The sequence below is a fragment of the Aptenodytes patagonicus genome, chromosome 21 (assembly GCF_965638725.1).
Source record: "Aptenodytes patagonicus chromosome 21, bAptPat1.pri.cur, whole genome shotgun sequence".
Lineage (NCBI taxonomy): Eukaryota > Metazoa > Chordata > Aves > Sphenisciformes > Spheniscidae > Aptenodytes > Aptenodytes patagonicus.
The window spans coordinates 4,957,013-4,983,057 of record NC_134969.1 but is presented as its reverse complement, the minus strand read 5'-3'; the positions used below and the strand labels follow the sequence as shown (position 1 = coordinate 4,983,057).

At 56.9% G+C, this 26,045-nt stretch overlaps 2 protein-coding genes and 1 non-coding gene across 17 annotated transcripts in view; all 3 read right to left on the bottom strand.

Moving 5' to 3' along the window:
- Nucleotides 1-3,897: 3,897 nt before the first annotated feature.
- Nucleotides 3,898-15,242, bottom strand: RCC1 (regulator of chromosome condensation 1). 4 transcript variants are annotated; one of them, XM_076357354.1, is made up of 12 exons: nt 15,019-15,242; nt 14,514-14,559; nt 13,769-13,832; nt 9,746-9,830; nt 9,447-9,634; nt 8,201-8,380; nt 8,019-8,115; nt 7,307-7,429; nt 6,938-7,093; nt 6,463-6,582; nt 5,875-6,027; nt 3,898-5,233 (listed from the first exon to the last, which is right to left on the bottom strand). In XM_076357354.1, exons 4-12 carry the CDS (start codon nt 9,816-9,818, stop codon nt 5,058-5,060), a joined length of 1,266 nt encoding a protein of 421 aa, XP_076213469.1. In that variant the 5' UTR covers nt 9,819-9,830; nt 13,769-13,832; nt 14,514-14,559; nt 15,019-15,242; the 3' UTR covers nt 3,898-5,057. The 4 variants fall into 4 exon arrangements, 3 of the variants coding, with proteins under 3 accessions (XP_076213469.1, XP_076213471.1, XP_076213470.1); XM_076357356.1 differs by lacking the exons at nt 13,769-13,832; nt 14,514-14,559; nt 15,019-15,242 and adding an exon at nt 10,578-10,615 and having other exon boundaries at nt 9,746-9,848; XM_076357355.1 differs by lacking the exons at nt 13,769-13,832; nt 14,514-14,559; nt 15,019-15,242 and adding an exon at nt 10,578-10,599.
- Nucleotides 14,719-14,924, bottom strand: LOC143169909 (small nucleolar RNA SNORA73 family). Its single transcript, XR_012996956.1, has one exon. It is a non-coding gene; the product is annotated as a small nucleolar RNA SNORA73 family (small nucleolar RNA).
- Nucleotides 15,243-16,703: 1,461 nt separating the features above from the next.
- Nucleotides 16,704-26,045, bottom strand: part of PHACTR4 (phosphatase and actin regulator 4) — a 69,804-nt gene continuing 60,462 nt past the window's right edge. For all 12 annotated transcript variants that reach the window (XM_076357199.1, XM_076357202.1, XM_076357201.1 and 9 more), the window contains 8 exons: nt 22,938-23,550; nt 22,003-22,226; nt 21,385-21,535; nt 20,685-20,740; nt 19,736-19,797; nt 18,787-18,924; nt 18,025-18,101; nt 16,704-17,407 (listed from right to left, as the gene is read on the bottom strand). In XM_076357199.1, the coding sequence (XP_076213314.1) occupies nt 17,392-17,407; nt 18,025-18,101; nt 18,787-18,924; nt 19,736-19,797; nt 20,685-20,740; nt 21,385-21,535; nt 22,003-22,226; nt 22,938-23,550 (1,337 nt within the window). In that variant the 3' untranslated portion in view covers nt 16,704-17,391. The remainder of the gene's footprint in view (nt 17,408-18,024; nt 18,102-18,786; nt 18,925-19,735; nt 19,798-20,684; nt 20,741-21,384; nt 21,536-22,002; nt 22,227-22,937; nt 23,551-26,045) is intronic.

Sequence of the window (26,045 nt, the reverse complement as noted above, 5' to 3'; positions counted from 1 at the left end):
GGGGAAAAAAAAAAACCCAAAACCACCCATCGCTCAAACAACACACAAAGTGCTTTTATTCTGGAGACAAAAGAGCCTCACAACACCAGAGCTCATCCTCTAGGATGCTAAAAGCCCAAAATCCCACGTTCCCATCTTTTCTCTGTAAATTAAAAGCCTTTTACGCACTTCAAATAGCAACAGATGGGGACGGGGAGTGCGGGGTATGAGCTGCCGACTGGGGACGCCCCGGCAATGAGAAAGGGTCTGGCTGCGCTGGCAGTGGAAAACCTCCGTCGTGCACCGAGGCCAGACCCTGGCACAGCCGAGGGTCCCCCCCCAAAGCCCACCACGGGACCCAAATTCCTCCTCCTCATCCCCGAAACGCCACCGCCTCGCTCCACTGGTGCAAAACCTCGTCAATGAGACGTTTCCCTTTCCTCAATTAAGCTGTTTTCCTTCGCCCACCCTCTCCCCCTTGCGCGGGGGCTCATCCTTCCCCCCATTTCCAGCGACTTCCCATTGAAGCGTCACTCTGGCTCCCAAGACAACGCCGGCTGATTCATCAGCTCTGAATATTTTAAACCCTATTGTTCTCCCCAGCCCTGTTTTCCCCTCTTTCTTGACAATACGGACGGGCTCCCTACTCGCGAGGGGATGTTTTCCCCCTCCTGGAAGCGGGACCAGCCCCTCGAGGACGGGTGGATGGGAACAATCCCATCCCATTTGGGAATGATCGGGGTTTTGTTCCCAGCTGCAGGAGATGGGAGGAGGGAATTGCATCAGCTCCTGGCAGGATCCGGCCCCGGGGGGGGACCACGCAGGACGGTACCACCAGCCCAGTCGTGCTCGTGCTGCAAGAAATTGCCCAAACGTGGGGGATGGATGGATGCAAAAACCTGCCCGTGCTAAGGGGATGGGGAGCAACCGGGAGCACTGGGATGGGGGCTCCTGGCTCGCACTGCAGGGAAATTTGGGGAGGAGGCGGAGGTTGGGCAGGACCAGCACGAGCCGACCCGTCCGTAAGGGTGTCCCTGCCCCGAGGACGGTGTTATCCAGAAGGGAAAAACCAGCCCCTTCGCCGAGACGCCGGGCGGGCGTTTGCTCTCAGAGGTTATCGACCGTGCTTGGGAAGCAGAGCCTGGCCACCGCGAGAGGCTCCCAGCTCACCGGCAGCCGAGGCAATATGGGGTGACGGAGCAGGAGGCTTTCGGCAGCACCGGCAGCCGAGGAAACAAGGAAAAACCCCCTCAGCAGAAGGGAGGAGGAATCCTCTCCATCCGACCGGCCTTTTGCCGTGTGCCCGAAGGTGCTGCACCCCGACGGGGACACCCCGGTTCAGAGGGATGGGAGCTTCTGGGTGCAACCAGAGCAACCGGGCCAGGCTCCCTGGGGAAAAGCCCCTTGCACCGGCTTTTCTTGGTTCAGTTTTGCATCATGAAACTCTTCCCTGTCCAACGGTAGGACTGAGAAGGAGGGATCGGGAAGAGCTGCCCCGAGCTGATGTTAAGAGAGAAGCTGGGAGCGGAGCTGGACCCACTGGGGACGCCAGCCCCAGGGACCGGCAGCTGAAGGGGTGACGAAGGAGGGGGGAGCCAAACCCCAACCAGCCCCAGGTTTGCACCGGGGAGGTCGCAAAGCAAAACACTTTGCTGCCGCCGGGGCGGTCGCCGGGACGCGGTGCCTCGGCCAGGCTGGTCGGGTCCCTCGGGTCCCTCCCCGGCTGCTCTGCACATCCCCTTCCCCTCCATGCTGCCGGTAACGCCTCGAGGGGCTCCAGCCCTTACCAGGGCGAGTTTTGTCCTTCCTAAAATCGTTTTCCATGGGGTTTTGAACAGGATGTCACCTCTACAGAGTCCTTACCCTCTTTGGCAGGTGTCCACACTGGAATACCACACAGGTAGCCAGGAATTGCACCAAAACCCACACCTCAACCTCCCCAAACCCGGCTTAACCGGCAATTTAACCCATCTGCGTCCAACCCCAACACAGCCGGGGCCGGAGCCGCCTCCTTCCATTCGAGCACCGGGAGCCCTGCAGAGCAAGAAGCTGCTCTTCCAACCCGAGCAGCCACTGTGGCTTGTCAGCATCACCTCAAGGCCGGAGGAGTCCCACGTCTCCCTTCATTAAGTCTCTCTGCATTTCTTAGCTATAAATAGGTCGGCGAGGTTCGAAGCGAGGGGCGCGAAGATGCATTTGCAGAGCCCGGCACAGCCGTCTGCGTCACGGCGGCATCGTGACGATGGGAAGAAGGGTGGCGGAGCAAGTCAGGGTGGGTTTTTCCCTGGAAGGGATGTAAAAATACCAGTGCTGGTTTTGGAAACAAGACATTAACATTGAGCTTGTCGCTGGGAATCAGGCCCAAGACACCGAGCAATTTCCCCATCAGGTATCCAGCACGTTCGGTGGAGGAGCATCAAATGGGAGGGCGATGGTCCCCAGGGAGCAGCATTAGCCACGGTATTTGTGGCAGCATTAGCCACTTGCCCATGGCTCAGCCTGTGCTGATGGTGAATTACCGGCTCCATCCTGGGCAATAAAATACTCTCCGTGCGCCCACATCCCAACTTCACCCTTACGTGGAAAAAAACCTGAGCCCTTTGCAAGCCCGGCTCCGCAATCACCAAACACGAACCCGGTCTTTAGTGGGGAAGGAGGTGGGTGCCCACAGCACCCCCAGCCTCGTGCTGGACCCCCACCACCCGCTCTACGCTGAGGCCGTCCCTAACTGTGAAGTCAAAGCTCGTTCTTCCCCAGCCCAAAAGACGCGGGAGCAGCGGAGCCAAAAAGCCGCCGGCAGCCCAAACTGCTCCCGGTACCGACCAACCACCCGCCCAAAGCCCATCACCAGCCGGAGGCTCATTAAGAAACCTGCTCCCTCCCACACTAATTAAGAATGAAGAGACACTGGGGGCTCCGGTCACACCAAGATGTGGCAATTTGCTCCGTCGGTGCCGGTCTCTGCGCCGGAGCACACACACGCTATCGGGCTCAAGCTCCAGCTCCGACGGAGCCGCCACGAGCGCCCAACCTGGGGCAGGGGCATGGCAAGACACCTTCCAGCCGTGCCGGTGGGCTCAGCTGCGCCTCTGGAGGCCCAGATATGCCAGGAATAGGGGTCCCACGGGGCCAGGGAGGGTCCCACGGGGACCATCCCTTTTCCCTGCCCCACTTCCCCCCGTCCAGTGGTCCAGCAGTCCCCAGCACCTTCTCCTGCTGCCATCCCGCGGCCGTGTCCCACAACTGCACGCACACACCCGCATACGGCACCGGACAAGGTTGCGGCCAGGCTGGGACCACAGCAGCACCCCAGGGTGGCCCCGCACCCTTACAAGGCCAGGCGCCCATCTCGACCTGTCCCCAAGTGCCACGGCCACAGAGGACTGGCCCCACACCGCGGCGGCCACAGCGGCCCCTTGCCCAGGGGTGGCAGGAGGCCAGGGGGTCCTCAGTCTGTCCCCATCTCCCCGCTGAGCACCGGCCAAAGGATGCTGAGCCTCTGCTCAGCCCTGGGCTCACCTCCCCGGGGCCACCTCAGTGCAGATGCCAGAGCTCAGCTGGCAGCACGGCTCCCGTGGCAGCTCAGGGACAGGAACGCGGCAGGGTTTATGGAGAGAGGGGGCAGGAGGGGACACATGCGGCCCTTCCGTCCTCAGACATCAGCCCAGAGCACGACCGTGCCCACGGGGGGGCTGCCCACCCCTGCAAACCACGGGGAAACCCCAGGGTTTATCAAAACTCAGTTTATTCCAAATGTTAAAAGATTACAGTTTTTCTCCTCTCTTCCTCAATTAATCAACCAAAATACTTTACATTTTCTTTTAAAAAAAATTCAACCTATTCTGAGCCATTGTACAAGTCCCAGCCCCCCGCCCCGCACACACCCCCCCTGCCTCCCCCTATTGCTATAACTTAACATATAAAATTTAATCTTCGCGGACCCCCTTCTCAGTCCAGGTACCTGGAAGGCAGGACGGAAAGAGAAGATGGGGCAGGCCGAGCGCAGGGAGCGAGACCAGATGGACCGAGACCGGAGGCGATAGGGAGGAGGGAGTCCCGTTGTTTGGAGCGATTTGATGCATAGCTGGGTTTTGGTTCTGTCTTCTCAGCGAGGCCCTAAAGGCAAATGAAGCTCCTTCCTCAGCGAAGGGAAGAGAGAAAATTAAAATAACAAAGTCCCCACCCGTGGGATGGATTTTGTTGGGTTTCTGAAGGCAACGGGAAAGAGCAAGAGCGGCTGGGATTGCCAAAAGCAGTGCTGGAGGCGGCCGCTCTAGGCAGGAGGGAGCAGGGGAACCTCCTCCCGGCCTCGCTGCCTGGGGGATTTTGGCTCAGACCCGTAAGCGGTGATGGGTGGGAGGCTAGAGCCCCCCTTTTCCAGCAGCCACAGCTCTGTGCACAGCGCGGGCCGGGCATCGTCCAGCGGCGTTCCCCCTTGCAGGCTCCCAGCCGCCCGGCGGCAACTCCCCACCGCAGCCACAAGCATCAGGCGCGAGAGGAGAGAGCTCCCCGGGAGCGTTTCTGCTGGACCAAGATCTCACCCGGAACGAGCCCAGAGGGGTTTGGTGGGTGGCAGCAGACACATCCAAGTTGGAGAGGTAAAAGATGTTTAGGTTAAGTGGATGGGGGAAGCACCCAAAGACTGGGGGAACACGGGGACCTCAGAAAGCCCAATGCCCAAACCCTTTTGTGTAGTGAAGAACAAGGCCCTCAGCTTTGCCAGGCCAGGAAATATTAAAAAAAAAAACCAAACCCAAATGAGAAGAAGTGGAAAACCCATCCAGCCACAGTACTGACATCAGTTTAGGACCAAGCTGACCCGGGGGAGCTGACAGAGCACCGGGCACCACGGGAAGACAGACACATGCTTGCAGGGAGAAATCACGAGCATCCCTGAAGAGCCCTGCTCCAGCCACGCAGACGCTGCCGGGGTCCGGCTCCGGGAGCCTCCTGCCCTCCCCACCACCGTCGGTGGGAGACCAGAGCTGGAAACCGGTCACCCGACCCGGGCAAAAGGTGGGGGGGTGTGTGTGCGGGTCCCGCGATCCCGCTGGGCTCGGCTGCGCGGCGTCGCTTCATCAACTCTGCTCCTTGTCCTTGACCAGCAGCACAGTGTGTTGGCCGCCGCTGGACACGGCCAGGACCGTGCGGTTTTCCAGCTGCTTGCCCGTCATCTCCACGGGGCTCCAGACGTCGTCCTCCTCCCCTGTGCCCAGCTGGTAGTTGGTGCCCATGCCCCAGGCAAACGCTCGTCCTGCAACAGAGGTGACACAAGTTTTGGCTTCCAGGTGGCCGCAGGCTGGGGTGACAAGGGGACCCAGCAGCCAAACCCAAGGGGACTTCACACCCGGGCAGTGGGCTTAGTGATGGCTGCCAGAGGTGCAGGCAGGAGGAAGAGGAGCAGCGCTTGCAACCCAAAGAGGCATTTCATCACACAGCCAAGGCAGCGTTTTGCCCCCGGGGAGCAAAGCAAATCCATCAGCCCACTACAAACCCTCCTTCCCACAGCCGCGGGCTGCAGATGCCGCGCACGAGCATGGACAGCACCACAGCACGGAGGTCTCGCAGCAGCGGAGTTCAGGGTGCGGAGAAGGGACCGGCAGGCCAACAACCCCCTCACGGTCAACACCGTTAAGAACCTTGCTGCCAAGGGCCCACAAAAAATATTTGAGCAGCTGCTGCCCAGCTGCCCCCGGGCTGGGTGCTCGGCAGGGGCTGCATCAGCGCCAGGACCTGGCTCCAGTCCCGACCCAGCCAGCAGCGTGCGATGAAGCTGTGCGGGGCCGGTCGGATCCAGGGGGGCCGGGCTGGGCAAAGCACCAGGACGGATGGGTGAGGGGTGGGGAGGGTACATAGGGTGGCGTTCCTGAGCCCGCGGAGGCCCCCGGCACTCACCGTCACTGCTGACGGCGTAGCCGACCGATGCGCCGCATGCGACGGAAGAGATGCTGGGGAGCTCCGGGATGACCGTGGGCGTGCTCTTCTCCTCCGCCCCTGCCCCGAGGCCCAGCCGGCCGTACTCGGCCCTGCCCAGGCTGTAGGCTTTACCTGGGGCACGACAGACACACAGGAGAGGTGGCTCGAGGAGGGCAGACACCTGCAGCAGGCCATAGCCGGACCCTCTCCCCCCTGTCTGATTCCTGGAGGAGCATCGCTCCTCCCTACCACACCCTAGATCCCAACCAGGAGGTGCAGAGTGGGATAGAGACCCTTGAGCTCCCCAAAATCAATAGGGTGGGCAGGTGCCTGGACAGACTGTTGAGCCTGCAAGAGCAGAGTTCACAAATGAGTCCAGGTTCCTGTCATCCTCCCTGCCCTTCGCTGCAAATTCATGCCACCCTTGTTGCCTTGAACACCGAGGACTTGGAGGGCCCCAGCACATCACCCTCACCCCAACACCTCCCCAGCCAGGATGAGGGCCATGTGAGTCCCCCCGGTCCTGCTTTGTGCGACTCCCAGCCCGCCCATCACGCCGGCACTCACCCTCTGAGTCGACACACACCGTGTGGTGCTGCCCACCGGAGAACCCGACCCAGGACTTGGTGGAGTTCTTGAAGCACGTCAGGTTCTGCGGGGAGAAGCAGGGCTCGGTGCCCTGGGTCCCTGCGGGGCGGGACGCATAAACCCGGGCAGATCAGCTCCACAGGCACGGACAGCCCAGGCCAGGCACCGGCACTGAGCCATCCACCCTGGGACTCACCCCGCCAGCGACTAACACAGCCCCCCAAGCCCCAAAATCAAATTTCTGCTCAAACCCACTGGCTGCAGGGGCTGGGACCTAAACCCAGAGCTATGCAGGGTGACACCCCCCCACCCCAATTTCCAGCTCCGGTGTGTCCAGCGGGTGCTTGGTGTTCAGGATCTGGGGTGCCCAGTAGTGTCCCCCCACCAGGCCAAGGCAGCACGGGACCGGGAAGTCCGCAGCCAGAAGATCCGGAGGGACGTAAGCGAAGCTCACCCAGCTGGTGGTAGTTGGAGAGGCCGAATCCATAGATGTGTCCCTCCTGCGTGACGGCGAAGGTGAAGTAAGCCCCGCAAAAGGCATCCTGGAAACGCATTTTGCCTCTGTTGCCTTTGCCTCTGACAGGGACGCGCTGGGGGACCAGCAGGCGCTCTGGGGGCAGGAGACAAGGCGTCATACGAGGTCTAGTGATCTATACCATTTTCATCCTCCCTTAGATCCAGCTCACTGAATCCAAACAACCGATTTACACGCGAGCCCTTGAGTGGCAGGGGAAGAGACTGGGTCTCTTTGCTCCTCTGCAAAGCGCAGAGCTGGGGCCGAAGGACGCAGCACCACGCGCCTCCGAGCACCAAAGCAACTCACGCAGGCCTTTCCTTCCTCCTCGGTTGGCAAAGAGCGCCGGCACTCTCCCCAGCTGGCCCTGCTCGCCGCAGCCGCACGTGAAGAGGTCACCGTCCACCGTCAACATCACTAAGTGGTCATTCCCTGGGAGGAGATGGGGGAGATGAGCGAAGCAGGAGTCATGCTCCAGGAACCCAGCAAGACCCAGGGGCTGAGATCCCACATGTAAACCCCAGCTGTCCCAGCTTTCTAGAATTCAGCGGGGATACCTTGATGCCAGCTTCTGGCACAACTTAAAACACCGGGATCTCCCTCTTCCTGATCCCAGTTCCCCGTCTGAAACTCCAAAGAAGTTTCTCTGGGAAGGTTTAGGGGAACAGGTCCCCCCCCAACCTCACCCGGGCCCTGGGCAAGTTCCCCAGCTGCCCTGCTCAGCCTCCCCGAGTCTAGAGGAGGGCGAGCGCTTTGACCCCGCCGGGTCGCAGTTAGGGCACTCTTGTAAGGCATTTTACATCAGATTTGAGTCAAATATTAACAATATTGTTGGGACTAGAAGAGACACAAAGTCTGTTCTCTCAAGAGCCAGAGGAGAGCAAGCACACCCTTGTACCAGGCTCGGAGCAGCCAAGAGGGAGAAAAAGGACATGGACCTTCTGGACCTTCACCTCCTCCCGGGGGTTGCAACAGCCTCGTGCACCAGCCTGACCCGCGCGCACCCCAGGACCTTGCTCACCTGAGACAATTTTAACAACGGGTACACTGAGCTGGAGCAGCACAGGAACGGAGCTCGTCTTCATGGGCTCCAGCAAGCCGATCACCCCATTGTTATCCTGGGTGGAGAGACAGACGCGGGGACATGAGTCACAGAAGCAGCAACCATCAGCAGAGCTTCCAGCGTCTGAGAAATCAACGTACCCTGAAAGAGCCCCAGACAAAAACCCTGCCGTCTTCCGTCAGCGCGGCTGTGTGACTGTCCCCCGCAGAGACCTGCACCACCTTTTCCTGCAGCTCCACCAGCCCCGGCGTGGTCTCCGACCCTTCTGCCGAGGTGTCGCGCCCGAGGGCGCCTTCATCGTTGCAGCCAAAGGTGTAGATCTGCAGATAGAGAGCGAGACTGTCAGGACGGGACCCGGAGCGGCAACAGGTTGAGCGTGAAGCCAGGGGACAGAGGCCTACCAGGCTGAATTATCCCTTTGACCCCCTAATATATAATATATTTGCCCCTAATACTCGGGCAACCCCCGGTATCAATCCAGGCTGGGGGATGAAGGGATGGAGAGCAGCCCTGCTGAGAAGGACTTGGGGGTACTGGTGGGTGAAAAGCTGGACATGAGCCAGCAATGTGCGCTCGCAGCCCAGAAGGCCAATCGTATCCTGGGCTGCATCCAAAGCAGCGTGGCCAGCAGGTCGAGGGAGGGGATTCTGCCCCTCTGCTCTGCTGAGACCCCCCCAGAGCACTGCGTCCAGCTCTGGAGCCCTCAGCATAAGAAAGACACGGACCTGTTGGAGCGGGTCCAGAGGAGGGTCACGAAAATGATCAGGGGGATGGAACAGCTCTGCTATGGAGAAAGGCTGAGAGAGTTGGGGTTGTTCAGCCTAGAGAAGAGGCGGGTTCGGGGGGACCTTCTTGCAGCCTGTCAGTACTTAAAGGGGGCTTATAAAAAAGATGGGGGCAAACTTTTGAGCAGGGCCTGTTGCGACAGGACAAGGGGGAATGGCTTTAAACTAAAGGGGGGAAGATTTAGACTAGATATAAGGAAGAAATTTTTGACACTGAGGGTAGTGAAGCACTGGCACAGTTGCCCAGAGAGGCGGTGGATGCCCCATCCCTGGAAACATTCCAGGTCAGGCTGGACGGGGCTCTGAGCAACCTGATCTAGCTGAAGATGTCCCTGCCCACGGCAGGGGGGTTGGACTAGATGACCTTTAGAGGTCCCTTCCAGCCCAAACTATTCTGTGATTCTATGATTCTAAAATTTTGTGGTCCATGGTGTGGAGACCACGCTCATCTCCGGAGCTGGAGTGAGCTACAGCTCTGGGCAGAGCAGGGTCCAATTCAGCCCCCCTGCTCCAGGACACGTCCCAGAGCTTGCGCGGAAGCGCGGCTCAGCCTCCCCACACCCCCCCCCCCCGGGTGCTGCCCCTTCCACGCTGCACTCACTTTTCCCGTCTGGCTGAGGCACACCGTGTGCATCCCTCCGGCTTCCACCTGCACCATCATCTCCGGCAGCGGCACCAGGGCCGGCTTCTTCCTCTCCATCACGTCCTCCCCCAGGCCGAGCTGGCCGACATCCCCCTGCCCCAGCGTCAGCACCAGGCCGGGCTGTGCGTGGTGGGACGGGTGGCAGACTGCGGGGCAGAAGAGAGATAAATACCATATACAACGTACGGGGGGGGGGGGAACAACCCACAGCTGGTCCCTGGGAACGGGGAGGGAAAACTCCCAGGGATTTTTCTTACCTTTAATTTTCTTCGTTCCAGGAGACTCTTCTTCCGGCACCGGGCTCTTCTTCGCAGTGCGTTTCCCTGGCATAGTGCTTCGGATCTAAACACCAAAGACGCCCTGTGAGGGGGTCACCCGTGGGGCTTTGCTGGAGAGTCACAGTGTTGTTTGGGATCTTCTTCCCCCCCCCCCCCCGCCCCACTTGAAAATCACCGTGGATCTCCTGAGCGACCGGTGACTGAATCAGGATTTGAGCACCGATCTCCACTCCCACTTTGGAAAAAACGTAGGGGTTTTCCTGCGTGTTTTACCCACTCTCACGCAGACGTGAACCCCCTCCACCCTCCGGGTCGAGGCAGCCCGGGGAAAGACGCCAGGCAAAGCGAGGGAGGGCTCCAGCCCCCTGCCTGCCCTCCCTTGCCTCCGCCAAAGCAGAGGCCCACGCATTCCGCACCCCACGCAGGAACACGGCGCCGCGGGGGGACCGGAGGGAGGGAGGGAGGAAGAAGGAAGGAGCACCCTGCCGGCTCCCCCCGCCCCCCGGACCGAGCCGTGCCGCCACGCGGCGTGTCCCGGCCCCACGAGCCGCGTGGGCCGGACCCACCGCCCCTTCCCGCCGTTTGAATTCCCCGCGCCGCCCCCCGCCCCACGTGGGGCCGCGCAGGCCCGCGGCCCGGCCCGGCCTTTCCTCCCGCCGGCTACCGCTCGCCGTGGCGGCCGGACGAACCGAGGGCTGGCCGGGACTCGCCGGGACCCCCCCCCCTCTCTCCCCGTGTCCGTGTCCCCCCACCACACACCCACCCCCCCCCCCCGCGCCTCCCCGTCCCCGGGGCCGCGCCGCGCTCCCACCTCCGCTCCGCCGCCGGCCGGCCCGCTGCCGCGCTCCCTCACCGCGCATGCGCGGGGGCAGCGCCGGCCGCTCGGCGGGGCACAGCGCCCTCTGCCGGCCGGCGGCTCCGCGACTGGCCCGGCCCGCAACCCCCCCCAGCGCGGGCAGGGCGGGCAGCGGAGGCAGCGCGGGCAGCGCGGGCAGGGCGGGCAGCGGGGGCAGGGCGGGCAGGGCGGGCAGCGGAGGCAGCGCAGGCAGGGCGGGCAGCGGAGGCAGGGCGGGCAGCGCGGGCAGGGCAGGCAGCGGGGGCAGCGCGGGCAGGGCGGGCAGCGGGGGCAGGGCGGGCAGGGCGGACAGCGGAGGCAGCGCGGGCAGGACAGGCAGGGCGGGCAGCGCGGGCAGGGCAGGCAGGGCGGACAGCGGAGGCAGCGCGGGCAGGACAGGCAGGGCGGACAGCGGGGGCAGGGCAGGCAGCGCGGGCAGCTGCCGCCCTGCGGGCCCCTGGGGAGCCGCTGCGGCCCTGCGCAGGCTTCCGCGGGGACTCCCGGTCCCCAAGTGCCCGCGGTTACCGTGTAAACAACTTGTCCCGGCGTCCCACCTCTAAAAAGCAGCGATTCCCCCCACCTCCCCCCCCCCCGGCCGGGCAGCTACGGGTTCGGCGGTTAGGGAACAAATCTGCAGCAAAAAATAAGATATTTAACGCAAGAAGAGACTAACTGGGATGACGACAATGAAGCAAGACAAAGAGTATTAACAAAATCCGGCAGGTCCACGCTCCGAGGCCCGGTAGCCAGGACCGTAGCCCAGATGCCATCTAACAGAGGTTGCTCTTGAGCTATTTCATGGAAGATACAAACTTATTTTAACTCGCGTCCTATTCGATCTGTTTGGATTGGTTTGTATAAAAGCAACAAGTTCAGGAACACACACGCCCCTCGCGACGCTAGGAGGTAGTCTGAAGTCCATCGATTCTGGGCAGTTAACTGAGAGCGCGAGCTGATTTGGACCATGAATTTTTCAAAGCATCTACGGTAGCGTTTTGAACCATTTCAAGCGTAGCAGAGTTGTTTGTGACGGCCTTCTCCAGCTCAGGAATGCCTAACTGTGGAAACGGCGATTGCACGAGGCGATGAAAAGTCGCTGACCCTTCTACCAGGGGATTAAAAGCATCTCGTTCACGACATAAAAGGGCTTTCGTAGAGGTTCCTGCCCACGGAGGCGGAGGACTCTTGCAGACATCAGTGCCCCAGGGCCAGAGGCAGGCGTTGGAACGGTGGGCCACCACCCTGCCTCGAACCGTCATGACGTTGGCGGAGAGAGGAACCGAGTTTTATTAAGCACGTGTGACCCAATCGGACCGTTCGGAAGGGTCAATCGTCGTTTGGACGGCAGGTTTCCAAGCTGCTGTCGGTACTCAACCCTTCCTTTGTCAATTGTAACGTGTGGAACCGGGACCGGCCAACTTTTAAGCAGTTTGTGCCAAACGTTCAGAGCAAGGTTCCAGGATTCTGTTTATTTCAGAACAGTGTCGTTTTGTCATCACGGATTCATCCCTACAACTGGACTCCTTAGACTTGCAAGGGCTCCTTAGAGTCCAGTTACGGGAGCCTTGGAACTTTCTGGTCCTCATAATTATCACAATACAATTATCTAAAGCCAAAAGCTTTATCTATTTGGCTTCCCGTTGGGAGTTTGCTGATTGTTTAGGGCACACAGTGCTGACCACAGGGGTTCGTCCCCATTGTGGTCCTCCGTCCTCATCCTTCTAGACCGCTCCACCTTTCCATCATTCCACCACTTCAGTCAGGCGGGAAGTCCACTTCCATGCTTGAAGCAGGAACCAGACCGAATTTCTTGTGGCAACAGCAAACCAACGGCCCACGCCTGCCAACAGCGAATCTTTCCTATTCCGCTGGTGCCCATCCATTACCCGACCCTTCCCCTCCGGGTTTCAGGTGGGGCAAGGGCAGGATATCCAGGCAATTGCTGGAGGGTGGCAGCAGGCAACTCATTGATCCATTTGCATTTTAACCCTTTATTTAAGCATCACCTCCACAGAAGCTGCTGCCGCCATCAGCATTGTTGCCCTTTTGCAGGCGAGTGGGACTTGTCATTCCCCCCCCCAGCAGCAATCCCGGGGTACAGACTGTATTAACCGTTCTGGGTTTAGCCCCTAACAGCCGATATAAAGGTAAATCTGCTATGAAGTGATCCAAAGCTACACTAAAGCCATCGCCTGCTCCTAATCCAGCCCGGACAGCTAATGACGTGGGTTTGAAGCGGGTTTCTGCACCTTTCACCATCACGCTCCCGAGAGGACACAGGAACAGCACGCCGGAATCCCACTTCTGACTCCAAGCGAGAGGCACCAACAGTAGCGTCCGGGATTTCTTTCATATTCCAGGACTAACCAAGTGATCAACTCACAAAGAAATGCACACCAAGCAAAAAAAAGTCAAGTTTATTTAGTTCTCTACTGCAGCCAGGTACGTTTACAATCAGTCAATACTTTAAGGCCTTATTTCAGGTAACACTGCTCTCGCCCACAGCCCACGAGCCACCCCTCCAGTATCGGCTTCCCCTGGCATGTCCTCGCCACACATCGGGTCGCATCACGTCTTCCCCGGCAGCTGGCATCAAGGGTGGCCCCACCGATGGGTGGCCCCACCGATGGGTGGCATTGTTGCCCGTCCGCTGACGGCAAGTCCACACAGAGAGCACGCGGCTTCTTTCTTCTTATTCCTTTCTCACACCCCGGGCTCCCACCCTTTGAGAGCACCCCGAAGGTAGCTCTCTCCTGGTGGGCCAGGCCACCCAGAGTCCTGCCCTTGACTTTGGGGGCGCCTTTCGGGCGTGTACATGCCCAATTCACCATAGCCCCATGGCTCCATCTGCTTTCCTCGCGTGTAAGCTCACCCACGCAGGCTCAGCCCCAGGCCCTGCTTCATTGTACCACAAAACTCAGCAGCTACCTAAACCCACCGCGCGACCAGGTACGCTCCTGCCTTTTCTTCCGATACAGGCCATTTAACGGGCAGTCCCCAGCGTGAGGCGCGTGCTGTCGGAAAGCCACCAAATGCAGGCATGTCCTCCTGCGGCCAGCCCGTTCTGATCTCTGCCGCTACCTTTTGATTACACATGCTGCGTGAACTGAACCTTAGCTATCACCTCTATTTATAATTATCCGGGCTGGTACTCTCAATATACTCACCCGCCTCCCACTAGACACTTGGATTCTTTGTTGTTAGCATCTCGTCACAATCGGTCAGCAGTATCTGCAACGATTTATAAAAAAATCAGAAAATTAAGAAAGCTTACTACTTGGCAGGAAGCACATAACCCATTAGATACGATGGGCGATGATCAGGTGAAGTCCAGCCACATTTTCCCGGTCCTAACCAAGCGTGACACGTGCCTACCACGTGCCTTCGCCCCAGGACAGTCCCAGCGCTCCACCACCCACACCAACGACACGTTCTTCTTCACAGGAGGCAAAAAAGTCTGCTTGGGACCGATTAACGCCAAAGAACGGGTGATCACAGGGGTCTAAGCCAGGCCCTTCATGACTTTCCACTAAGTTTGTTTCCGCTTTCCCCAATTCCCGTATCGCACAAATAAGGCTTCAAGCTAACAAATATCGTTCACCTCCACTTCACCAAGGATTTTTTTTTCCCCCCTCCTTAAGAAGATTCAGGAATCCGCCTCTTCCCCCCCACCCATCCAATGTCCAGCAAAATCTTAGAAGCTCGGGAATGCCTAAGCTAAGCTTTCGCTGTTAAACAATGCCTACAAAGTCTGCACTGGTATTCCATTACTTTAATCCAATTCAGTTTCCGTAAGCCACTTAGAAATAGCTCAAGCTTATTTAAAATATAAACCATTATTTAAAGTATAAACCATTAAGAGAACCGCGTAGCTAGGCACAGCCAGCAATAGTACATTAGCGCAATACTCACCTTCCAAATCGGTGCCCCACTCACTTCAAACTTTGCAAGTTTAGAACTAGAAAGAATAAAGGAAAGCTATTTTAAGTAATTGCTCCTTGGGGGGGGGGGGGGGGGGGGGGTTCTCCTTCCCACCCACCCCCTCCAGCCCTGCAGGCCTCTCCCCATGCCCCCCCCCCCCCCCCCCCCCGGCCCCCGAAGGGGTTTTGAGCGGCAGAGCTGTCTCCTGCATGGTTTATCTCCTCCGTCACCGCCCGAGGGCTCGGAGAAGCAGTAGGAATATGCAGGCTGCGGACTCGAGGCCCGGGCTTGTTCTCCAACGTCGTGGAAAGGGACCGTACGTCACGGGCCCGGAGGCCTACGCTCCCACGCGCCACACGGACAGAGCCGAGAGAGAGCGACTTCTCCGGATATCCACGTTGGGCTGACGTTTTTTAAGCACCGTAGCCACCTTCACCCCCAAAACCCACCCCGCTCTCCTCGAGTTGCTGCGACCCCCCCCACGACCGATACTCACGGCGGGAGCGAGCTGAACGAGGCCGGGCCGAGGCAGGGGGGCAGCCTTAGGGAGGAGAAGGAGAAGACGATGAGGAGCGGCTCGAAGACAGGGCAGCCCCCCAGCAGCGCCAAGCGCCCAGCGAAGGCCACTCGCGGCCTCTTATTAGCACGGAAAGAGGGACGCGGCCTCCCTACAGCTGGCGGCAGGCGGCCTGGCCCTTCAGGGTCGTAGGGACCCCGCGCCCCGGCCCAGGGAAGGGGGAGAAGGGGAAGGCCGCGGCCCCGCCGCAGAGCACCGACCCACCTGCAGCCGCCGCCGCTCGCCGCGAAGAAAGAGGCCGGAGGCTCCGGCGCCGCGGTATTTATAGAGGGGGCGTGGGCGGGGCTAGAGCGCGCATGCGCATGAAGCGCCGAGCAAAGGGGCGGGAGAAGCGGCGCGTGCGCAGTGGGAGGGCGTGGGCGGGGAGGTGGCACATGCGCGGCGGCGAGGTAGGCGGCGGTTGGCGCATGCGCGGCGGGAAAGGCGATCGCCCGCGGTGAGGCGCGGCCATGGCGGGGCCGCCCGAAGCCGCCCAGCCACCGGCCCCGCGCCCGCTCCTGGCCCTGCCGTGCCTCCCGTGAGGTGCTGAGCCACAGCTGGAGCCACGCACCGCCATCCTCTGAGCCCCCCAACCCTTCTTCCCCTGCCTGAGGCATTTAAAACACGACCACAAACACAGTTTAAAAAAAAAAATCCTAAAATACTTTTATTCAATAATTAAAATCTGTTGATGAGGAGACTGATATACAATGCAATGATTTAGTCTACAGGCATACTGTACAGGGGGAAGCTGTGAGAGAAGATGCCCCCCCACCATCTCCTAGAGGCAGGGCTAGGCCATGGCCCCAGGGCGATGGCAGCTGGGGGTGCCGGGCCAGGGCCCCAGGGCGATGGCAGCTGGGGGTGCCGGGCCCCAGTCCCGGGGTGATGGCAGCCGGGGGTGCCGGGCCATGGCCCCAGGGCGATGGCAGCCGGGGGTGCCGGGCCAGGGCCCCAGGGCGATGGCAGCCGGGGGTGCCGGGCCAGGGCCCCAGGGCGATGGCACAGCACAGAGGCACAGGCAGCACAGCCAGGCCCACCCCGAGCAACAAAGGAGACGGGTCTGTGAACAAAGCAAGTCCTTCTCTCCATTCCCACACCCTCCTCGTCCCGCGATACTCCCTTCTTCACGTTAAGTGTCATCTCAACACATGGGTTAGGTTTTGTGCATGATACAGCAATGGCCAATACCAGATATTTAAAAAAAAAAACAACCCACACCCACATTCAGGAAGAACCAATATGAGATCATTCTCAGAAGAGAAAGAGTATCTTTTTAAGGTCACTTTTCAAACCTCTTCTTCCCCTCCCTTCCACCCACACAGTGAAATTATCAAGTTTCCAGTAGGTTTAGCTGTAAAAATGAGAAAAGGCAAGTTTCACCCTGATTTGGGAGAGTAAAAAACATCTGAGAGGAAGCCACAATAAAAAGAATTGACTACTCTCACAGCTTCCCCAAATTAAAAAGTTTTTAAAAGGCAACAGTCATTTCCTGGTTCTGTAATTTGTTAAACAAGCCTAGATCTCTCAAGACAAGATCGGTTAACATCACAGCAAGTGTGAGAGAGCAGGGAGGGAATGTTTTATACATTTGTGTGTTTTGTTTTTCTGTTGTGGTTGGTTTGTTGTTGTTTTTTTTTTTTTTTACAAAAAGATGCAGCATATGTTAATATCTATACAATTCCCTTCCAGGACAACAAACCGTTGGTCAGTAGTGATTCAGGACATTAAGGACATGACAGAGACGCAAGCAAAACCAAAAAATTACGAGTCACATGTCAGTTGTCTGCCAGGTCAGCATCTGCACAGGGTTCTCTGTACACAGGTAATATACACGCGTGCTTCCTAGCACATCCACTCTGCATTCCTCAGCTTTCCAACACTAGAGCTGCCTTTTTTTTTTTCCCCCTTCCTCTTGGTAAGGAGGAGGAAACGAAGGAGTTGCACCCCAAATGGAGTATGTACAGCTGAGAACTGGGCCTGTCCGGGCTGAGAAAGGGAGCTGGGGAACGAACTGTTCATTCACATGTGCATGGTCTCCTGGCAAGGGATGCTGGCGCCAGAGCAGAGTCGTATCGCTGAGCCGCGCGAGGTATAGTGTTCAGTTCCAGCCCGATGGCACTTGAGACGTGTTTGTTCCAGTGAAATGCTACATTCAGACAGGATTCCCCTTCCCTGGCCGAAAGCCCTTTTCTGGATATGTTTTGAAGGCAAATTTTGGAAGAGCCGAGGTTCCACCCTCGCTGTATTGCCTAGGAGAGGGACGCAGAGAACTTCCAGTCCTCTCGGGTCTCTTGCTCCCTTCTTGGAAGATTATGGTCGATGGTACCTAAAAGCCAAGTGAAAAATCTGAGCGTCATCCTTGGAACTCAGGTTAAATGGTTAACGAGGCACTACAGATGGCCAAAAAGAGTAAACTGAATTGTCTCTGGACTCTCAGCCCTCAGTGAAGCTGTTAACATCAAACGATTTCTCCTCTGCCTTAGAAAGCTCTTGTGCTCTGCAAACACTCATCTTGGCCACACAGAGCAACTGTTGGGGGGGGAAAGAATCACGTGGGCCATGATCCACAGGTTACTTCACAGATAATTTCCGAGCTAACTACCAAGGTGTTCTGTGGCCGTGGCTTCTGCTGCACATGGCTCTAGCCCCAGAAAAGCACACTCCAGCTGCAAGGTCGCACTGGTTTCAGATACACCTCAGACCAGCCACCGGTCGCTTTGAGTTTCCAGGATCGAAGCCCCAGTTTAAGGAAGAACAACCCACTTCATGACTGCTACTCCTCCAGTCACCCACCACCACCAAGGCAGAAAGGGACATTAAATCTGCAACTGTGGCACAGGTCATTTTTCTAAGGTTTTAACGTTTTGCCTCTCAGCACTACCCCTGCAGCGCAGCTCTCCCAACAAGACTGGAACTCTGAGCTGGCAACGTGTTCTCGCTCACCTCGTGAACTGCTTGCTGTCCTCGTGGACTTCCATTTCACAGCTCTTAAACTCATTTAGCTCCTTCCGGATGGCAGCCTACACAAAGAGGGAGAGATCTTTTTTATCTCCTGCTAAGGCACACATCTACTACCCTCTCTCCCTTCACAAGTGAGCTCAGACACGGCAAGAAGGTGCTGTACCTCCGACACCCCTGCCCAGGGCTGATCTGTACCACCTTTCAGTGGTGAAGAGTTAAGAGCAGTTTTGGATACGCAGAGCCGAGTCCCACGGGAGACTCGGATTGCAGCAGCCACCCCAGCTTTCGCAGTCCATTCGCGCTAGGCTGAGTTCAATCTGCCCCACCTCTTCCACGCTGAGGGCTGGGCAGTCCCCACAAGTGGCCAGGGAAGACAAGAACAAATTGCTTCCCTGCCAGCTTCTTGCCTAGGCCTGCCTCAGCCTGCAAGGAACAGCACTCCTCTGACCAACGCCCCGCACCTTGCATCCTCTTACATCACTTAGAAGCTGAGGCAGAGGCCACGCTGGCGTGCAGACCATGCCCACTTGGGCTCCACGTCACCGTGGAGGGGGCAGGAAGCAGGGCTGGGTACAGCACACGTGGGTGAAGGGACACTGGTGGCGCTCGGTGGGGTGGCGGAGGGCAGGATAAAGAGGTGAAGCAAAAGGAACAGAGCAAGTCTCCCTGGCTCAGGCCCTGTTGCATGGGACATCCCGCTCTAGCTCCCCTCCCCACGCCTGGGGACAGGGCACTCCCTGTTACCTTGTCAGCTGGTGTTAGCTTTGTCCATGGCTTATCCGCTCGCCGGTCATAGTCTTGAGCATCTGTTACTTCCACGTATTCGTTAAACCTCAGGATCTTCCTGGCCTGCAGCTCCGCCACTGTAGGCCTTTGGCTAAGCTGAACACCCGCAAGAACAAAGATAGTTTGTGCCTTGTCCACAAAAGCAGTTCAGGACTAAGCATCCCGAGCAAAACTAAAACCAGTTCCCTGACTGGGCCTGAACCACAGATACTACTAGGTCCTGCTCGCAGCCCGCAAGGGAACAGGCAAACAACTCTTAGAAGGCAGTGTAATCTCGTTTGGATCACGAAGCCAGGCTAGGGCAGAACCAAGGCCCCATTGCCAAGGAGAAGGAAGACACTGAGGGGTTTGGGAACAGCCATTACAAGGGGGTAAGCCCTGTGTGACACCCCTAAACCAAGCAAGCCCGTTCCCCGCTTCAGCAATAACAATGCTCACGTTTCACACCCACAGGCCCTTGGGAAGTTTTTCCCAGCCATGAGTTAACGACCACAAGTAACTCGGACAGAGCTGTTGCTCCGCTCAGCTTCTTCCACACTGCTGTTACTTTAGAAATGGATTTTGGGGAGCCTGGGGTGAAAGTCGTGGCCACCGAAGCACTGTGTTAAAACAGTCAGGCCAGCACCAGCAAACCTTCCGAGTGCCAGGTGCCAAATTTAGTTCTCATCTAGCTTGTTATGCTCGATGCCAGCTCAGATCTATCACTGACAAACATGGCTGCAGTGCCAACGGCTCACCGTTGGTGACAGTCCACGTTCCAAAGTCACTGCAGTCAGAGGGCACTGGGGACACTTACACAATAGCCCCGTGACTTCACCCACAGCAAGGTACCTACGATGTGCTCATAGCCACCACCATCCCCGACAGCTCTGCCAGATGGCGATCACAGCACGGAGGCCAGCAGTACCTTTCTGGTGAGCCTGCGTTTGATCTCTCGCTTCTCAGCTTGACGGTCAGCTTCATTTTTCGCTGCCAAGAGAAAAAAAGAAATACATTTTTCCCATAAGCATCACAGGCTTTGAAAAGTGCTTTCTGGACTTGAACAAAGGAGAGTATCGAGCTATATCAGATTATCTACATATCTGAAAGCTCATTGTGGCGTGTCTGCACTTATTACAGGCAGAGTCCAGCTCAATACCCTTAACTCACCGAGCACCCCCCTGACCGACAGTGGCAATACGGGCCTTTACACAGCACGAATGAGTCATTCTCTCCAGCCCTGGGTACGTTAAAGATTAATGGCCATATTGTCAAAATACATCCAAGCCACTTTGCAGACTGCTCCTCCCCAAAGCTATTATACTGATAGTTTAAAGAGAATAACAGCACAGATAAATATTTTAAATGGAAACTTCCTGAACTGACATTTCCCTTTCCTCGAGATGTTTATTTAAAACTTTTGCAGAGCAAGGTATGGCCAAGAGAAACACCACCGACTGAGCAACGAACTGCTGCTTTTTGGATCATGCAATACAATGCTGTAATGTCTGGACCGCAAATAAAAGTCCAGCCCAAAGAAAAACACCTTTAACAGTCCTTGCTGTGTAACACCAGAGTCTTAACCAGTTCACGTACTTTTCCCTGAGGTGTCAGGCAGGGGACAGGTAACCTTTCTATAATATGATGCCTTGAACTGTATCGCTTGGTACCACTGCTAAGGTCTGATTTTATCCGGAGCCGGTTTTTGATGGTAACAAAGTACTGGGAAAAATCAGCAGAGCTGCTTTACTACAGCGATATAACCAAAGTGCAGTCCTCCATCACTACCTTTCAAGCAGATTCCAGGTACGCCTGGACTAAGATGTTAAAGGCAAACATATTTTATTACTTAGGACCACTAGAGAAGCATTACTGACGTTGAAGTATGTTCCTCTGCTCCAGTTCTTCCGCCGTCGGTCTCTGACTCAGTCGCCTAAAGGAAAGTGTGACAAGTGCGTCATGTTTTACCTGGTCATTCATCAGTAGGGGATGAAGAATACAACTGCTTGGTTTCAGTGCACTGGAAAGCCTCCTCGACACCCCTCATTCACCAGTGGAGACCGCTGCTGCCCTGTTTTGCACTCTCCTCCACTCAAACAGCTGTTCACCCACAGGGCACAGGTTTGGAAAGCGCTACGGCCTCTCAAAAGCTCAGAGGCAACTTTGCAGGGAACTCAAGGAGATGCAGAGCCTGGACTATCAACAGCCCCAGCTTAATCCACCGCCTAATGCATCAGCACTCAGCCTGCGTCTCTACGTCTTTATACACCACCCGTATCTTACGGCAGTAACATTTCTGTAGTCCTTGAGATTTTCCCCTCCCATTCCGTTTAACATCTGGAAACAGGGGCCTGTCAGAGGATATTGCTCAACTCCAGGAGGAACTTCCAACTTTTATAACCCAGGGCTAGGGGGGGAAGCAACACTTAGCCTACCAGCCCTGATGCAGCAGCAGTGCCCAAGCACCCATCATATTCCAGCACAGGCTGCTTAGACAAGGCAACAGCTTTGTCCAATCCCACCCCTCACACGCTGTGCCAACAGCTCAAACGTAACACCCTCCTCCATTCTTCGTACCTGATCAGCGTCGTCCCAATCTGGTGCCGAATTTCATTCCACTCCTCCTTGCTCTTCCGAGGGAAGACAGTCTTCTCCTCCTGCGGCGTGGTTGTGTTCCCCAGCTTTATAGCTAGCGTGTCTTTCCTCTTCACTTTGTTAGCCAGCGTGCCTGCGGGGAGGAAGAGCAACGGGATGCGACTGAAGACTGCGGTGCCTGAGCACAGCGATATGAGCCACGTGCCCCTGGCAGTTGTGCTCTCCCCTGGAGCTTGCTTTCCAAGCTCTGCGCTACGGCTCCAGGGCTAGCCAGAGCTAGTCACTACAGCAACAGCCAGCATTTCTGCCTGACGCCCACATGCTCACCTAATGCTATCCCACCTGAAGGGGTGGGACAGCACAAGCTGTTGCAAGAGCCATCTGCAACTGGAGGGGGTGCATCTCAGCAGATGAGCATACAGGTTTGGCCGTAGAGCCTTTGAAAAAGTGAGGAAGAGGAACATGCGGTACATCATGAAACCAAGAACCAGCTGCTTTGAAGCACTGTGTGAACTAGCTCTTTGATCCAGATCTCAATACAGCCAGGCATGAGTTCAGCAGGAAAAAAAAAAAAAGCCAGCTGCAATGTCAAAGCCTTACTGTTATGGCTTTCATCTTCTTCCTCATCCTCGTCATCTTTGTACAGGATGGGCCCCTCCGAGTCAGAGTCGCTCATCCCTTCATCTCCTTCCTGCTCCTCTGGCAGGACCTGGGGTACCAGTTTTGGGATGACTGTGACAGATGGCACATCTCCAATATACACACGAGGGCCCGAATTCTGCTCCTCTTCCTGGTCATCTTCTTCCTCTTCCTCATCGTCTGGACTAACGAGAAGCACACTATTACATCTCTTAACACATGCCACAGGGGCTGGGGAACACCCCTGAGATCAACACCTTGTTAGCTCTCCTCAGCCCGTAGAAGGCAGGTCTGTGGGTAGCCCAGGAACCGGAGATGCAAGAGCCGCCCCACGATCCTGCACCGTCCCCTCTCTCCAAAGCACAGGGAGCTCTGGCAGAGGAAATGCCAGAGGCAGGCTCTTTGCAGAACCAAAGAGCCCTCTCACCCCCCTACTTTGGGCCTTACAGGTTCAACTCTGTTATAATACAAAACAGTCCTTTTCCCACTTCTGTTTTGCAAAATGAAAGGCTAAGGAAGGCCACAAATGGATGAAATCCAGGACCTTGTTTTGTCTTGGTGCAATTAAAGACAGGCCAGGCCTGGATTCCTGGCATCAGCCTGTGTTTGTAGTCTGGAACCCATTTCCCTTTGTGAGCAATAAAATCCCAGAACCAGGGTTAATTTCACGGGGAAGATGCACTGGCCCCCTAAGAGGCTGAAACACAGATTCAGCCAACAGGCAAAACGGTTTCTAGGCTGTTGCAAAAAAACAGCAAAGAAACCAGCCCTGCCCACAGCCCTCCTCACCATCACAGCCTCGCAAAAACAGGGAGTACGACACCAACACGCCAGAGCCCAGTGTGACCCACGCCACTGCTAGGCGTTTACTGCACACATGTACAGGAGGTACTCACACTTTCAGCATCTCGATGGTGACAGGCAGGGACCTCGTCCTGCCCAGCGTGCCGTTGTCTTCTCCAAAGCCATCGTTCTCGAAGAGCAACGAGTGAGCCCTGTGCGACCCCTCGGCAGGTGGGGTGACAGGCAGAGGACTGGCCAGAGCCTGCTGGATACGGATGTGCAATGGGATTTGGGGCAGGCGAGGCAGCACGTGAATTTCGCCAAACCCTTGCTCTGCCGTCCTCTTCGACACTTCCAAGGACCTCAACTCTTCAGGAGGAGGAGGAGGAGGAGGAGGAGGAGGAGGAGGAAGAGGAAGAGTCTCTTTGGGAAGGTCCAGGGAGCGCGGAGGGTCCAAGACAGGGGTGGAGGCAGGCAAGGGCATGCGCGGAGGCTCAGGGGGTATGTGCGTGGGCAGCGGCGGCGAAGGTGAGGGTGGCGGGTAGGCAGAGGTCATGTGCATCGGTATCAGTGCGGGGCGGTTAGCTGTCACTGTCCTGTCATTCGGGGGCTTGGACGTGATAGCTGCCTCTGACATGTTGTTAGGCAGGATGCCTCTCTTCGGTGGGAGAGGAGGGGAAGGCTTGGACAAGCCTGTACCACTGTTCATTGCTTGAGAAAGTTCAGCTGAAAATAAAAACCACAAAAGCCACTATATTTAACAGGGCATTTTCCAGATATCCTTCACCAGTGTGGAATAAGCACGGCAAAGCACTCAGAGCCTCGGACGAAGCAATCTCTGCTGCTTTTCTGCTAGAACACGGTGCCAGAAATAACCAGGTTGCAAGCCTCTAGTTTGTCCTTCCTGCAGCAAAGGTAAGGCTTGGGAGAGCTGCCAGAAACAAGCAGGCTGGGAGAGGTCTGTGCATCCTGCTGCTTTGGGGAGAGAGAGAAACAGCACCAGCCCTCAAGCGACAGCAGATGGAGCTCACCCAGATCAGCACGCTGCCTCAGCCAAGGCAGGCAGGTATGTAGGGCACTTTATGGCTATATTTACAGCATCAGTTTGCAAAGGAATCCGAGACATCCAGGACACCCCAGACTCCAGTTGTGTTAATGGCTCCCTCGCACATTAAAAAACTTTTTGGGAAGTCTCACTCAAAGGCAAAAGTCAGAACTGCAAGCAGCAATGTGCTCTCCCCCTTTCCATTCATCCGCCAGACCCAGCCCAAGAACACCGTGCTGCCAGCAGCTCCTGCCTGTTTCAGGATGAGGTTCTGCTCTACTCCCCCTGCACTCTGTTCCTGAAGCCCCATATAAGCTTCTCTGAAACTACAAAATAAATAGCAAAACTTCCAAAAAATAGCTAAGAGCCTTGAGTCTACACAGAGTTTGTCTGCTGCGTGATGGAGGAGAGAGGGAGAAATGGGGACCGGGTCATATGATGGAAAATGCCTGCCGCAGGCAACCTCAGGTTCCTAGAACGCCCTTTGGCTCCTAGGGAAGAAGCTGCACCAGCGAACACTGCTCTTGCTTTAGGAGTTTGCAGCCTTTAACATTCACGTATCAACGGCTTCTTGGGCTTGGAAAGGTTTTGCCCACCTGCTTGAAGAGGATCAGATTTACTGCACATTTCACCTGGAGCGGGTGATGGTCACACAGCGGCGGCCCCAGCACGGAGCCAGGAGGAATCCGCAGTACCAGACACCACAAGAGGGTGCTGCAAGCGGGGAGTGTTTCACCGAGATAAGGCTGCATAACTGGAGAGAGGTGGGCGCATTTTTGGGATGTTTAGCATTTTCAGACTTTCCCCTTGTAGATTAAGGGCCAGATTGTGCAAAACACCGAGTGCCCTCAGCTCCCATCAACTTCACCCCAGAGGGATTCTAGTATCTCCTCAGCAGCGCTCAAAGCCTGGCAGGACCAGACTTGAGTCACCTTTGGGCAATCATAGACAGATTTTGAAAGGGACCAAGTAGCTGGCAGAAGGGAGAGGAGACAGAAAAGGGCTGGGTGCCGCTCAGAGCATCCTCCCGAGCCAGCCCGTCTCCCTTCAGTGCGATAAACCCAGTGCAACGACTGGCACCACCTCTTGTGACGTGCCACCGTGGTCAGAACCGGTGCTCTAGCACAGGCTACGGTAACTGTGGCTCCTGAAACCTGTCAGTGGCACCAAGCACCAGGGCTGTCGCCAAGCTCCCGGCCAGCGGGACAGCACCGTTTGCCCTGCTTGCTTTTTCAAGCTGATGCCGATTAAATTCCCACTCCCCAAAAGTGTTTCCTGAGCCTTATTTTCAGCTACTGCATCAGACACCAGAACTGCTCAGAGAATGAACATAAGGGAGCATCTTCACGAGGGAACAAAGGGGCGATCGGCACATTAACAGTCCTCCCCTGCCTTAGGGGGGCACATATATGCCCGAGTCAGAGCACGCATCAAAGACCTGTGGAGAGAGCTCATGAAGCCAATTCCACTGCTGCTGTTTATCCACAGCAACAAAACAAGGCTCGCGCGGCAATGACTGCACGTGTGCCGCAGTTACAGCTCCGTAGTGCCGGATGCACAGCCCTGCAAAGCCTCTCTCTGCATCTGCATTCTCATCCAGGAGACAAAAGAGGGGCTGGCTGCTCTCCTCTCCTCCACACCCCTGCAGCCGCAGGTGCACCGAGCCCAGCCCTGTATTGTTGGGGAGAGAGGCAGGCTGGGTCTGAACATATGTTTGATAGACCGCTGTCTCCAGCCACATTTTTTGTTCCACAAGTACCTCCTGCAATTAGCGCTGGGGCATTTCAAATGCCATCTGTGATGTGTGCAAGCAGCTTAAAGAAAACAAGAAAGTATTTCATCGAGTGCTCAGGCATGGTCAGACTAATCAAGCTGGTCTGGCATACAGGAGCGTTTAACACCATATCAAGGTCGCTTGCAAAACCTGCTAGAGCAAGGAGAAGCCCCAAGCAGAACAGAGTGATGCAGTTCGTGCTGAAAGCAGTGGCCCAGGCTCCTTCAGCTGGTAACTTGCACATCGTCTAAGCTTCTACCGCTGCCTCCCAAACCACACGTGGGTAATGCCTCCAGTTTTTGTGATAACAGTGCAGACCTGTCTGATTGATCTTCCCAGGAACCTCCCTCCCGATCTATACTAGCCTCTGCTAATCCAATCCAAAGATTAGCAGGTGGTCTG